The sequence below is a fragment of the Odontesthes bonariensis genome, chromosome 7, assembly GCF_027942865.1.
Source record: "Odontesthes bonariensis isolate fOdoBon6 chromosome 7, fOdoBon6.hap1, whole genome shotgun sequence".
NCBI classification, from domain to species: domain Eukaryota; kingdom Metazoa; phylum Chordata; class Actinopteri; order Atheriniformes; family Atherinopsidae; genus Odontesthes; species Odontesthes bonariensis.
In genome coordinates this window covers 3,062,996-3,078,238 of record NC_134512.1, presented here as the reverse complement: position 1 = coordinate 3,078,238, position 15,243 = coordinate 3,062,996, and the positions used below count along the sequence as shown (strand labels likewise).

At 39.4% G+C, this 15,243-nt stretch overlaps 1 protein-coding gene across 3 annotated transcripts in view; it reads right to left on the bottom strand.

The window, feature by feature from the left end:
- Window positions 1-1,785: 1,785 nt before the first annotated feature.
- The window catches only part of tnnt3a (troponin T type 3a (skeletal, fast)), a 209,615-nt gene continuing 196,157 nt past the window's right edge, over window positions 1,786-15,243 (bottom strand). The window contains exons 2-13 of one of the 3 annotated variants that reach the window (XM_075469259.1): window positions 14,890-14,930; window positions 14,604-14,617; window positions 13,349-13,525; window positions 10,793-10,811; window positions 10,621-10,666; window positions 10,417-10,533; window positions 9,528-9,605; window positions 9,165-9,278; window positions 8,897-9,009; window positions 7,232-7,322; window positions 6,335-6,375; window positions 1,786-1,909 (exon numbers count right to left, since the gene is read on the bottom strand). In XM_075469259.1, coding sequence (XP_075325374.1) covers window positions 1,873-1,909; window positions 6,335-6,375; window positions 7,232-7,322; window positions 8,897-9,009; window positions 9,165-9,278; window positions 9,528-9,605; window positions 10,417-10,533; window positions 10,621-10,666; window positions 10,793-10,811; window positions 13,349-13,525; window positions 14,604-14,617; window positions 14,890-14,909 — 867 coding nt within the window. In that variant the 5' untranslated portion in view covers window positions 14,910-14,930 and the 3' untranslated portion in view covers window positions 1,786-1,872. The remainder of the gene's footprint in view (window positions 1,910-6,334; window positions 6,376-7,231; window positions 7,323-8,896; window positions 9,010-9,164; window positions 9,279-9,527; window positions 9,606-10,416; window positions 10,534-10,620; window positions 10,667-10,792; window positions 10,812-13,348; window positions 13,526-14,603; window positions 14,618-14,889; window positions 14,931-15,243) is intronic. The other 2 variants (XM_075469260.1, XM_075469261.1) reach the window with 2 other exon arrangements.

Genomic DNA, 15,243 nt, shown 5'->3' with positions numbered 1-15,243 from the left:
GACCGTGTGTGACGCGTAGCGCGCAAAATCGTAGTTGGAAGGTAAGATCCTGCGACCCGCAGGTCATATTTATCAGCGGATAGTAGCCCACACATTGTGCCAATCAAAGCGTAGTTGGCTACATGAACCACTACACATTGATGGATTGCCGTCATCGTGGTCATGGACATGAGGAAATTCTTACAGAGGAGAGTCAGGGACAGTGAAGCAACAAGGAGAACTGAGAATGAAGTGGAGGGAGGTGAGAGATTTGTTTTCTCTGTTGTGTCGACGCCCAAGCCTACCACTGTCATTTCTTACACCAAATAAACAACGTTTGCATTTAGGCTTAAATTTAGTGTCCCAGAAACTATTTACTAAACTACCTTAGGCATTATAAATGGATAAAATATAGGTCTATGATTTTGCGCCCTACGCGTCACACACGGTCTATTCGCTGAACGTGCACAGACGCACCCAACGCCTGCGAATACAGCCTCTTCCCTTCACTCTTTGGTAGACCTGTGCAGCATTGGCTAAAGTAGGTTACGTGGTTGAAATAGGGAAAATCGGGTCTATGTTATTCTTCCTTGGCACATCAGTCTTAGCGTAGTCTGAAGGATGTATATGGGAATTTTTACAGGGCACGTGCCCCGGTAAAAAGTGTCTGGTGACGTGCCTGTTCTACTACCTTTTATCTTTGGTCTGGAATAAATACCACTGTGAATCCCAAATTTCTGTGTCTGCTCATTCCTCAACCATGGAATCTTATGCTGATGTTACTTATCTCCAATATTTAAAGCAATACTATGTAACATTTCTACCTTAAAATACCAGCTTGAAAAAATTTGTGCGGCTAGAAATTTAATATTACGATTGGCCTGTCTCCTATGCCCTTCGGGGGTCTGAGTTGGAATAACTGCGCTATGTAACTTTGCTGGAGCGGCCCGGGAGCTGAGCGGAAGTACTTCGACTTGTTTTCTGGCACACCTACCGCAAAAACAAATAGACCCCTCTCACGCTCCCAGGTACATTTGATTACTCTTACCATCTCGGTTGACATAGCTTGCACCTTCTGACTCCTCGCAGGTTCGTCAACAAACGTGAAAAGTGAAAGTGAAAGGGTGTTGTATTTACGACAGTGTAACCGTACATTACCTCCAAGCCTGTAGGAGGAGCTCCAGAGTGGGCTTTTTGAGAAGGTACATTGTATCGCTTTAATTTTGGCCCCCGTGTGACATGTTCCTCCTCATATGTTAAGTCTTCTAAAAGCCTGAGGTCTGCTAAAACTGTCAAGATACTTTAGTCCACTGCTATTCTTCAGTAACGCACAAGGCAACTTTTTAATATTTAGACTATTTATTTAATATTTTTGCTTGTGTTTCTGTTTTTGTACTTTGGCTGTTCTAATGTGTTCATGTACTATTCTGAATTAATTTCAATTGCCTTGTTTATGAATGGTGTCAATATAAATAAGTTTTCTGATATCAAAAGAGCGTGACTTTATCATTTATCAGAAAGCTAAATTCAGCTCTGCAAAGAGGAAATATTGTTAAACAAATGACTTTAAGATTGAAAATCTAAAAATACGTAACTTTATTTATTTCCTGAATAATAACAGATCTACAGACATGGCTTGAAGAGTCATACTTTATTTACAAAAATACCGAGAACCAAACAGCCGAGGGCGAGGAAGCATAGTGGCGAGTAAGTTTAGTTGTTGTGAGGCTCCTGGTTGCATGTAACAGAACATGGTTGGGTAACCGCAGGGTAAACCTCAGCATTGCTAGTTTCTTCAGGGCTACGACCTTTGCCACAGTGTGCGTTGCTTCATCAGGCGTGTGTCCCTGATGATCACAGTTTGGTTTGGGAGCAGTATCAGGCTGAGCCGATCTACTTTCTGCGGCGGGCGGCGGCTCCCTTCTTGCTGCTGTAATTTGAAATGCACAAAAATGTGGAAGCATGTCATGACTCTAAGTTTAAATCTTTGTTCAGCAAGAAGAAAATTAGGGTCGATGTCTAATTTCTACACAAATACATCTCAGAAATTGGGAGTGAAGAGCTTGGTAACATGCCAAAAGACTTCTCAATGGCAGTAAAACAACGCAAAAAAGTTAGGCTTTGTAAGATGAGTAAGGGGCATTATCAAGAATATACATGAAAGTTTAGGTGAATATTTCTAAACTGTATTACAATAAACTGAGTACACCTACTACTTGCATATCATTACCATTAGCAAAAGAAGTGTTGACTTCAGTGCTAATTTAATATAATGTTCAATTAGTTTATGAATAAATGTGAATATGTGAATAAATGGATAATATATATATATATATATATATATATATATATACAATATATATATGTGTATATATATTAGTTTTAGGAGTTTTCATATGTCACAGTTGTTTGCATATATACATGGTGAAAAAGATATTTTGGAATAGCTAGGTTAGCTCCTGACTTTTTCTCAGTGTTTCTGTGCAACAACTGGTTTGAAGAATAATTCAAAATTATCCTTCAAATTGAATATTTAATTGAATATAAGGAAGAAATAACAATGTAAATACAGGCATAGATTAATAGAAAATGCTACAAAATGCTGCTTCTGGAAAAATGCAGCTGACAAGCTGAACTCAATGACAAACTCATGCAGTACTTACCTGCACAAGATGAATCACCAGAGCCCAACAGCCTCTTACTTAATGTAACCATGTTCACAGTTAATGTTATCTTCCTCAAAATAAGGATCAGTATGAAGAAACAAACATGGCTTTCATGCTTGGAAAGGATGCACATTTTTTATCTTTTAATCTTAATGGCTGATGGTATGTTGGTATCTATGTTAGCCAGATGTCGTATATATCACCACAAATCTTCTTAATGGAAAAAAATACACATGGTTGCTTTACATTCTTCATTTCTTTGTGCAATTATCACTCACTAGTTTAACCTCTGTGTGCTTTCTCAGTCCCTTAACAGATAATGACCAGTTTGTTTCCGTTTGAACAAAAAAAATGAAATTAATTGTTCGAAGGGGGTTAAAAGAAAAATAAGAAACAATATGTTTAGGATATTGTATCAAAATTCAGACCTGCATTATGTGTGCAGAAATATAAATACTACAGACAATGAATAATGTAAACTACAAATATTTTATTTTTTATCTTTGTCCCATTTCCAAAAAAAAAGAAAAGAACAAAAGGGCAAAAGACAAAAAGATAACCTCACTACTAACGCTCTGCTGTTTTCTGTAAACTATACAGCTGGAATTCATACATTACTTTCACATAGCTAATGGCAGCTCTGAGTGCTTTTGTTGTGTATTTGAACACAGAGTGTGGGTCGGAACGCTTAGTTGTTTAGTTGTTTTGTGTGTTAATGGTGATTCTGATTGAACATACAAAGCTAATATAAATATAATAACTGTAATGGGATCAAATGTATGACTGTAATATGTGACTGTAATGGGACAAAAGTCAATCTATATGTATGACATCTTTAATGTGAATGCAGTAAATATGATATTTAGGCTGCTAGCTTGTACTCAAACTTAACAATATATCAAACTGAATATATAAAGGATCACATTCTCACCTTGAATATACAAAACACTGATTGGCCAATATCTATTTTGAAATCATTACATATTGGCCTGTTAAGCTTGTGCATCTTGTCCAATAAAATGTGGTATGTGTTTATGTTGAGCTACTGGAACAATTGTAATGTTCAAGCATATGTAAGATTACATTTCTATTCTACGTTATCTTTAGCTATCGGTTAAATTTATTTCCATGCCCCCAGAAGAGTACAGGATTTAAATTGAAATGCTTATTTTTTAGATAACCGAGTGTCAGAGAAGGCGACACCGACAGTACTTACTGCTTCTGCATCTCATAAATGCGATTCCTGTACATGAGCACCTGAAAACGACACAGCAGCTTTAACACACAGCCTGACACGTTTACCTCTGAGGACACTGACTCCTTGTTCTTTTCCTTCATCATAGGCTGCGTGGGCTGGAAGGTCCTGGCTGAAGCATTATGAGAAACCAAGAGTGGATCATGCAAATAAAGATAAACTGAATCCTGATCACTAGATCAAGTTTTTGTTGATCAGAGCAGATGACATTCTGAGTTACTGTCTAATCACCAGAGGTGGAAAGTAACGAGTTACATTTACTTGAGTAAGTTTTTGAAAAAATTGGACTTCTAGGAGTAGTTTGAAATCTCTATACTTTTTACTTTTCCTTGAGTAGATGTGTGCAGCAGAAACTGTCCTCTTACTCCGCTACATTAGGCTACAATGAGCTGGTTACTTTTCTTCTTACCTCTTTGGTATTCTACGCCTCATTATTTTTATCCCCCCGCGTACGCCTCATTTTAATGTTTTATTCTGACAGAGAGAGAGACTTCCGCCAAAGGCTCTACCACCTGACTGTGTTTCACCAATCAAAAGTGGTCGTGCAGTCTGGTCACGTGACCATACTCAATCTCAGCGGCGGGACGGGTTAGCTTTACAGTTTACAGTCGTAGCAAACAAACAAAGAAACAGATGAAAAATGTCAGAATCAACGGTGGGAAATGAAGACGCAGACGAGGCCTCATACTGAAAGCATGTTTACCTTACTAATGGCGCTTTTACACTAGCTCGCTTCGGCTTGGCGCGCTATTGCGTGTTTCCACTAGCACGCAGTACCTGCAACCGGGTAGACTTTTCGTACCACCTCAGCCCTGGTCCCAAGCGGGCTGAAGCGTTACTAAAACGTGACATCAGCCGACTGCCTTCCACTGATTGGGCGATGAGTGTCGTCACTGGAAGCGTCATAACGCGGATAATAAAAGCTAGCGTTAGCAACCGTTAGCTTACCTCCAAACGTTGTCTTTTTGAAGCTCGTAACAAAACTCTCCGGTACTTTTCAATACTGTTTTGTCTGGCGGCCAGGAGTCTTCTCTGGCTCTCTTCTCTTGCCTTTTGTGCGACAAAAAGCCACAGGGTGAGCAGCAACACGCGCAGCCGTGTTACGACGACCCCGCCCACGTCAAGAAGGCACGAAGTGTAATGGAAACACAACCAAACCGAGCCATGTAGAGCCGTGTGGAGCGCCAAAAGAGTGCCAAACAGCAGCTACATTATGTGTCTTCTGTGTCAACCAAAACAAACGCACATTTCAGCATTCAGAAACTCAACATCTAACTTGAGGAAACATGTAGCGGTAAGTTTCCTAAATTCGTTTCCCCCGTGGATAGGCAAATGTTTGTTTTTTAGTTTACATATGGGTTACATATGTTTTAAACATTTCCTAAGTCTCTTTTATTTTTTTGAAGTACTTGAATTTACCTGGATTATTTTAATTTAAGCTATTTTGTAATCAGATGAGGTGGCTCGGGCATCTGGTTAGGATGCCTCCTGGACGCCTCCCTGGTGAGGTGTTCCGGGCCCGTCCCACTGGGAGGAGGCCCCGGGGAAGACCCAGGACACGTTGGAGAGACTATGTCTCTCGGCTGGCCTGGGAACGCCTCGGGGTCCCCCCAGAAGAGCTGGAGGAAGTGGCCGGGGACAGGGACGTCTGGGTCTCTCTGCATAAGCTGCTGCCTCCGCGACCCGATCCCCGGAGAAGCGGAAGATGATGGATGGATGGATGTAATTAATGAATTCATTTTAATTTATTTTATCAATTGGATGAACTCTAATTTGCCTAAAGATGATTATTTAGTATTTTTGTCTGTCTGATTGAATGCTTGTGTTAACAAATAAATCAGACGTTACTCAACAGTTACTCAGTAGTTGAGTAGTTTTTTCACCGAGCACTTTTTTACTCTTACTCAAGTAATTATTTGGATGACGACTTTTTACTTTTACTTGATTCATATTATTCTAAATTAACAGTACTTTTACTTGAGTACAATTTTTGGCTACTCTACCCACCTCTGCTAATCAAGCATTGATATTCTGATATTCATGCATTTAAATTCCCCTCGTGGTTTCCCAAAGAGGAACAGCAATATATAAGATGGATTCAGCTGTGCCTAAGCTGTAAAACCTCAATAGGTTATCTCTTACCTGAATAAATGCTTGCGCATATACTTCACTGAGGCTCATTTAAAGTTTTTCTTCTGCTAATAACTGAAGGGCTTTATTCCAGGATGACATCCCCCAAACTTACCCGCAGGACCATGAATGAGTATCCATTCTTACTGCTTCAGACCTCTTTTTTTCTCTCTCTCGTAAGGTGGGTCGTCTCCTCTTTCAGCCAGCACTGGTGCTTTGATTTTCCAACTTTCCTTCATGCTAACATGCAACAAACCTGAAACTGGCAGGGTGGAACTTAGCTCAGCTCAGCTTTACTACTTACAATTTACTGAGCTCCTCCACTCTCTTACGCAGGGTTGTAACCTGGAGGAAATCAGAGAGTAGATGTTCAAATCTAAAGGTGATGAAAGGCCTGCCTGTGGACTCCAGGTCACCAGTCCATCACAGGGCCACACAGAGACAAACAACTATGCACACTCACATTCACTGCTACGGTCAGTTAGGACACACCAAATAACCTAACATGCATGCTTTTTGATTCGGAGGACCCAGAGAACCCACGCTTACTGGGGGAGAACATACAAACTCCACACAGAAAGGCCCTAACCGGGATTTTAACCAGGAACCTTCTTGCTGTGAGGCAACCACCACACCACAAGCAGCCCACAACAAGAAAATGGAAAATGTAATATAAAAACAGACATATAACAAATATAAAATTAGAAAATAAAGATATTGGAAATACCTGATTTTCATAGCACCCTGATTTGGATTAAGCAGGTATATAAATATATATAAATGGAACAAAAAAAAAAAACGTGCAGAACAAGTTTTATAATCTCATTAAAATATATATTTCCTTAAATAAGTTGTTTGTTTCATAGGCTCCAGCCCCCCCCCTCGACCCTACCGACGGATTCAGCGGGTATAGAAAATGGAAGGATGAATGGAAGTTGTTTGTTTCTAAAGTACTTTCTGTAAATGTAATTAATACAAAAAAATATGCGCACTGAGTAAAACTGCAACTGCTGTATCCAACTGAATTTCCCAGTGATCCTTGTGAAATATTTTTTTAAATGGAAATATTTGGAAGATTAAGTCTTACTGCCAGTTATCATTCTCATCATATCTCTCCATATCACATGACTGTGTCGGCCTATAGGCTGGCATAAGAACAGCAAACAGTGAACATCACTGTGATGTGAAGCCAAAGTCTCACCTCATACTTCTGCCTCTTCAGCCTCTCCATGTGGTCGAACTTCTCAGACTCAAGCTGGCGCATCCAGTCATTCAGCTCATTGATCTTATCCCTGCGGGAAAAACCAGAACACACAGATATGAGTGAATTTGCTTCACACAGAGGAACTCCGCTTCCTATAGATTACCAGGGTGCTTTGAAGTACAGTTTTTTACTGTTTTTTTTGTACTGTGAGAAAACTGTAAGATATTACTTATAAATTTGTGTAGAGACAAGAAAGATTAAAACATTCATTATGCATCAGCTTCATTATGTAGATTATTTTAAGTAGGGATGCACCGATCCGCTTTTTTCACCGATACGATACCGGTATCTGAGGTTTAGTATCGGCCGATACCGATCTGATACCAATACAGAAAAACAGCGCGGAATTATGGTAACAAATGGTAAGTTTCATTGTGTGGAAAAGACTGGGATCATTCTTTTGGGCAAGGCAACATCAGACTAGACTTAAACATTTCTTTCCTATTTTTTAAAAAACAAATAAACAGATATAAATGTACTGAATGACTTATTTCTTTAATAATTGTGCACCAGTAAAAGAATCTTAACTATAAAAATATAACAAGTGTAACTGGTTCAGTCGGTGCAATTAGGGATTCAAATTCCAATGTAAAACCAAATATTAAATAATAAAGGAGCTGAAATTGAGGAAAAAACAATAGCTTCACTAGCTTGGTTGGTAGACTTTCAAAATAAATAGCAATCAGTTCTTTTTATAGTTTACTGCAGATGGGAATTAAACATGCATCACAAAAGCATCTGAACAAAACAATAGCTTCTCCATCTTGGTAAAAAACTAAAAAAAAAAAAAAAAAAAGAGGTCGTCCCAATTTGACAAGTTTTTTCACCACTAGAGGGAGCAGAAGGCCCTTGGATGAATGCCAATCCAGTAAGAGAACATTTCCAGATTTTGCTGCGTTGAGGCTTAAGTCACACACATGGTGACACTCAGTGTCAGCGACCTGCTGCAGCAGATTTCTCAAGCTGCTCAAGCTCAGGTTTCAGCATCCCTTGGCAAAGACAAATATGTTTGGCAGAAACGGTATTCAGACTACAATTCTGCTGCCATAATTCTGGACAGGACAAAGAAAAAAAAAATAAGAAAAAAAAAAAGAATAAAAATAAATCGGCCGATATGGATCGGCCCATTGTCACCAATACCCGATCTAGAATTTTCCTCAATATCGGTACAAATATCGGATCAGTGCATCCCTAATTTGAAGTGGTTACTGAAGTAGTGAACTACATAAAGATAAGCAACATTCCACTGCTACGGGCAGACATGACGTTCACGATAAAGAACATTTCTTGAAAAGGTCTTGAAAAGTTTCTTCTAAAGACATAATCAAAACTGCTGTGACAAATTGGATTAACATTAGTTGCATCAGTGGAAGGGAGGACCATGGCGCCTCCACCCTGCTGCAGAACAACGGCTGCTCAGATTAAAGCCCAAAACAATGCCTTCCAGAGTTCAAGCTGCAGGCACATCACTAAATTACAATCAGTGTTTTATATCCACATCATAGATCTTTATAGAACATCAAAGCACATTTTTTAAGATTACGAGCACTGCATTCTAGTTTGACGTGAATGCAAGCCACCAGATAGCAGTATGAGTCATACTTCAACTTGTCTTCATTCAGATGGTCAATGTTGAGCTGCTTGCGTCTGGCGGCCAGGATCTTCTTCTTCTTCTCCCTCTCAGTCTCTTTTTTCCCTCCTCTCTTCTGGTCAGCCTATTTGGCACAGTTACAAGCATAAAGATGCAGGTTCAGTGCAAATCCAAACTCAGCAGAATACTGCTGGAGTGTGTGTGTGTGTGTGTGTGTGTGTGTGTGTGTGTGTGTGTGTGTGTGTGTGTGTGTGTGTGTGTGTGTGTGTGTGTACTGACTTTCTGCAGGTGGCTGCTGTAGTTGGAGCCCATGCTGGACAGAGCTGACTTCTTCTTCATTTCCTCTTCTGCCTTCTTCTTTGCATCAGCCTCCTCCTTGATCCGCCTCTCTTCCTGGGTTCACAAAAGATAAAAATAGAGTGAGATGTCTGAGGTAGGTGCTTCATTCAGTCTGTAATTGCACAGAAATCGCAGCATATGTTCTAAGTGTGCAAATGATTAGAAAAATGAAAACAGAAGCTACGTTTTACATAAAGATTAGAGTGAGCATAAGATGAGCTTATTTCACTTTGTAAAACAGTACAGAGAAAAAGTGAAAGATCTCATTCATAGTTGTAGATGAAATGTGAGAGAATAACGAACCTCACGCCTGGCCTGGCGCTCCTTCTCCTTCTCAGCGGTGACCCTCTGCTGCTCAGCCCTCTCAGCACGACGCTTCTCCTGCAGGGCGGCATCAAACAGTGGGTTAGAAAAACATTTGATTCCTCATAGCTTACTAAGCACTTTGATCTCATCACTATCTCTATTTTTTTTTTTATCTATGGAGCACATGGTGACATTTGACTTTTTCTTTTTTTTACTTTCATAGCACAGCATACACTGTACTGTGAGGGGTGAGAATTACTCAAACCTCCTAAAAAAGGAGAAAATATCTCTATTACTACACCCAAAATATATGTGTGTGTAGTTTTGTGATTTTCATCTTCTTTTGTTATTTTCAGGACTGACACTGGTGTTCATTTTAACGTTATAACGTAAGTGTCTGATTTGATTATAGGAGATCAAATCAACTGTAATAGCTTTAGCCTGACAGGTACTGTACAAATAAAGTTAGACTCCAGATGAAGGACATTCATTAAATGTCTTAAAACAAACTCCAAATGTTCAATAAAGTTACTCACTTTACAAAGATACACTTGCCAACTTCTATGTTCAAAAGCAAAACAGTTAAAACTGTGGTTTCACAAGCTATTTCTGTAACTGGCAGCCAAGCAAGGGTCTTTCCACTTGTTAACAGGATATGTACCTTAAAGGGATAGTTCGCCTCTTACATTAAGTCTCAAACTAAAAATCTCAAACATTTAGAAAGAAGTTTGTTTTTATTGGGCTGTGCTTTGTCCATCTGTAATCTTTTTGCTTTTCTTCTCGTGTTGTTAAAAAGGATCCAAAGATAAGTATAACCATGTTTCCGTGCCGTCCTTTTGTAAAAGCTTAAAAGTGTTTCGCTGTGGCACATTTGGCTCTGACTCACAATCCTCTCCTTGAGTGCAATCAGCTCCTCCTCCTCTTTCTTCCTGCACTCAAAGTGAGCATCGATCAGGCCCTGCAGCTCTACCAGATCCTTGTTCTGACGCTTCTTCTGGATGTCCTGTTTAACACAAGGGAAGAACGGACATGACATTCAGCCCGGAGGAAACACAGCACGGACAAACAGATACCCGACATGTCTACTTACATCAAAGTCCACTTTCTCACCATCTGGGATCTTTGGAGCGCTGGGCCTGTGACAGAATGTTTAGGTCTTGAATGCACTCACACATCTCTGACTTATTCTTTTATTATATTCAGTTCGTTAACTAATTGCTCACAGTTTGTCCACAAGAATACTTAGAAGACATATTACTTACTTGAACTTTGGCTTCTCCTCTGCAGGTTAAGAAATGAAGAGGGGTTGAGTGCATGTCATTGGGTTAGAAAGAAAACAGATTACTTCAATTGTCTCAGGCATTAGGTGGATCAAACTTTGTGGTTTTAATTTATTATGATATGTAAGATCAATTAAGAGTAGCCAAATCAGTTTTTGATTTAGTTTTACAACAGTCAAACGAGAGCAAACAAATGTATATTTGAAGCAAACAGCTTTAACAGGGATTTATGGAGTTTTGTGAGAACCGTCTTGCTTTGAGTGCAGTTAAATTAGAATTGTTAATGTGATGTTTCAGTCAATCCCAAAGCAGTTTCATTGTTAAAACCTTTTGTGATTTAGCGTTGCATCAACATGTCTTTTTTGGCTTGACCCCAGAGCTATTTACCACAAGTGGAACATATTCTTTTCCCGTTTCTTCTCTTTTAACCCAGATTCTGGTGGGCCCATACCATGCAGATGATGAGTCACATAGCAAGACTGTCACAATGGGTTTGCTGCACAATGAAGCATGTGTTAGCGTTTCATATTCTTTCACCCTTTTTCCTCCACTTGGAATTGTCAATGTTTTTCTCATTTAGATTGTGTACTTTCCGTACATTTTGAAATGTCAGATTCTCAGTGCCAATTGGGTAGTGCTCCTAGATTTTGACGGATCAAATTTGGATAGACTACAGGCCTCAGACCTCGACACAGTGGTCCTTCCAAAACCAGAATAACCCATTTCAGATTCATCACGTTTTATATGTCAACATACCTTCCTCTTCAGCGGCTTCTGCATGTAGCAAGTATTGAAAAATAAAAGCAAAATTGATAAGAGTGTTAGCAGGTGCAACTGTACAACCTAAAAGCCAAACACATTAAAACTATGGCAGACAATAACCCTGCTGCAGCACAGCTTATGTCAATTCTCAAACACTTTCCAAATCCGTATTTCTGGCTGCCAGAATGAACTGAAAAGAAGGAACTGATGGTTGACAAAATAATTAGTATGCTGATTTTTTTTCTGCTTTTCAGAAGCCAAAATGGTAACTCTGAAATATATATTAAACAATAAACAGCAATGATTTATCAGAGTCGTGTAATGTCACGTTGCTCAGATGTTTGCTTACAATTTGAGTAAAAACAGGCAAGTTGCTTTCTAAAAAATCTACAGCAAACGCCTCAGACAGTAATTGAGAATTCACAACACAGCTCCATATAGCTTCTATTTCTAGAGGCCACAGTTCTACATTTAAATGCCTCAATTGAGAAAATGTACCTAGCATTCACATGTAACGCTATATATTCATTCACATGGATCTTTTAGATAACTCAAAGATAGCAATAACTGTCCTGTTTATCCAAATGTATTTTTGGATAAACACATGTGAATGCAACACCATCTCGAAGCATGAGCATATCAGACAAGAAAGTGGGTCGGATCTGAAAAAGATAAAGTCTGAGACATGATCTTCTTCCTTTATAGTATTAACATGTTTATTTGCATGCTTGGAAGTAAATGTTTTCCCCTGAAAAGAAGCGGCCAGAAATATAGGAAGCATTAAAAAAAACTAAATGCAGGCATTTAGAATAAGTGCTTAAAGTGCAGGTGGTATAAGTAGTAATTTCGTAGCACAACTAGGGTTCGACTAATAAAAGAGGTCTATATTTATCTGAGATTTTGTTGCTTTGAAACAGTCCATGTTGGCTGTAGATGGTGCTGTCCTTTCTGGCAGTCTAGCACACAGAAAGCTAGGCTAAGTAGATAGATATCAACTTGAATTCACATGTTTCATGTATGTTTGATATAATCAAGAGGTAAAACTCTATGATAGACTGTACTATACAATAGGTTAAATTCTTCACATTAGTTAGGTTTCTCCCCTATTTCAGTTACATTAGCTGCGAAGCCAAAGTTACTTGTGCATCTCACTTTCATAAGCAGCGAATAAACTGTGCACCGACAGAAAAATACATCAGGTTTGTGTATATATATGTTTTAAATTTACAGTGTAAGTTTTAGCATTTATAGCATAGGCTAATAACTGGTATAAATAATAACGGACTAATAGAGCAATAGTTGGACAGCTTTAGCTATCTAGCAAGTACAGGGAGCTAAATCAGGTGTTGTATAAGCCTTTGCACATGAAATTTTACCACCTAAAATATGTCTCAGCTTCTTCGGGGGAATATTTAATGAAGAAAAGAAATTGATCAAATAAGTCTTTCAAACATCAAGAAAATATCTTTTTAAGATGGTGTTTGGAATACTTCCTAGGTGTGGTGCCAGTTATCAACACACACACACAAAACAGTTATTTAGTACTCTCTGATATCTCTCATACTCTTATTGTTAAATGTTTGTGCCATTTAAGCGCTGCATAGAAGGCATTTCTTTGACTTTGACCAATGATGAGAGGAAGGTAGCATTAGGAGACACATTGAACATGTTTATGGAACAGGATCAGTGGGGTCTGTCTGGCTTTGGTCAGTGGAGCACACCTGAAGCATGGCAAAGGATGATAGAATAGCCCCCTCCCCCCTTCTTGCCACATACCTTCAGGCTCAGGCTCAGGCTCTGGTTCTGGCTCTGGCTCTGGCTCTGGCTCTGGCTCTACCACTGGTTCTGGTTCTGGTTCTGGCTCTGGCTCAGGCTCTGGCTCTGGCTCAGGGGCAGCCTCAGGGGCAGCCTCAGGGGCCACCTCTACTTCCTCTACTACCTCCTCTTCTACAGCTAAACATCGTGCAGTGAGTTGGGAGGGAGGAGGAGGGGCATTGAGAGGGTTAATAGAAGCAGGGTAGAGGGAAAAGGGAAAAAAGGTGGTTGTGGTGAGTGAATAAAGGGAAGACGTGAGAAATGAAGAGGTTTGTGATTGTGCTGTTTAGTGGAACCACCACCAGATGGCACTAAAGCAGGTGAGACAACAAGCAGTTACAAAGGGGAAAAATCAGTCATTGATGGATGAAATGTGATTGTTTCTTGGAAACAACGCAATATGCTCAACGACAGAGGGACACAGATCCTGACCTGATACAATCCATGTTTTTAACCTCTCATTTAACCACAGATAGCATTAGTGTTAACCAGCATGCCTTAAAAAGTACATATGGAGACAAGAACACAGGTCTTCAAAAGTAACTGACAAATTAGTATCAGTGGCATGAGACTTGTATGAAGTCTGTGTCTTACCATCGTATTCTTCTTGTCCATCCGGGAAAGAAAGGAGCAGAAGAACATGATCAAAAGATCCCATTTGCACCCATTTGGAAATTTGGAAAAAAAGCTAAATGAGGGTACACTGGGGATCCATGCTAAGCAAACACAAAGCGGTCCTCCTGAGCTGATCAGAACTCTCAGGCAGGAATTGAACATGACAACAGTTTTTATTCATCTGACAGCGTGCTCAGCTCAGGGGGGCTGCACAGGTGCAGATGGTCATGCAGAGCTGCAGGACTCTTTGCTAACAGGTCAGTGCAATATTGTGTGATTTAAGTTGTATGAGTTTAGATTATGATTTCACACAGGATATATGGCACTGTCCAGTTACCAATGTTGCGTCCTGCAGCCATGCTAGCAAGACAATAATATGTGCAAATTTGCTTGGAATATAGAGTATTGTTGCACAGCATGAATCTGGAGGAGTCAAGCCAAACCTGCAAACATACGTATTTATCCATTGCAAAAAAACTTTCTAAAGAGGATGGAAAGTCAGTTAGGCAATACTCAGAAATAGTCCTTGGATTTAGCATGGAGCTCCTGACTGTACCTGGACTAAAATCTTTTGTAAACAGGGAACATAATGCTTACTTACCCCCGGTCTGATCACTGCAACAAAGAAGACAAAGAAGATTTTTGTATTAAAGCTTCTCATCGTCTCATTGAGAATGAGAGTTTGTGCTTGAGAGTGGACATAATAGTTTGACAAAATATTATTTATTAAAAGTCTGTTTATTATTGCTTTCCAGGGATTTTAGTTGCATCCAAATTTCCCAATCGAAAAGCCCATAACATGACCCTTGGTTCAATGTTTTTGTCAAACTACTCACCAAAGGTTCAAAAAGATACGAATTCTTGAATGAAAATTTGAATACACTTACACTTCCTCTGTGTCTGACATGGCGGTAGTGGACTTTGAAGCCTGGAATGAAGGGAAAAGAGAGGAACTTAAAGTCTGTCAGTAAGAAATGACTGTCCAGCCTGGTGTATTAATAGCTAAGGATTAAGTTGCAGATGTCTTAAATATGTGCTGCCAGCCCCACCCTGACCAAACCCCACCCTACATGCATCTACATTATGTACCATACTTTAACAACAAAAATAAATCTTGATTTGATCTAATTCATTGTAAATTCATTTCATAGCTCATGAATGTATTTCAAATGTTTTTTGAAGTTTGTATTTGAAGCTAAATTGGTCACTTCCAAACCTCTTGGGTTTATGATTAGTGTGAG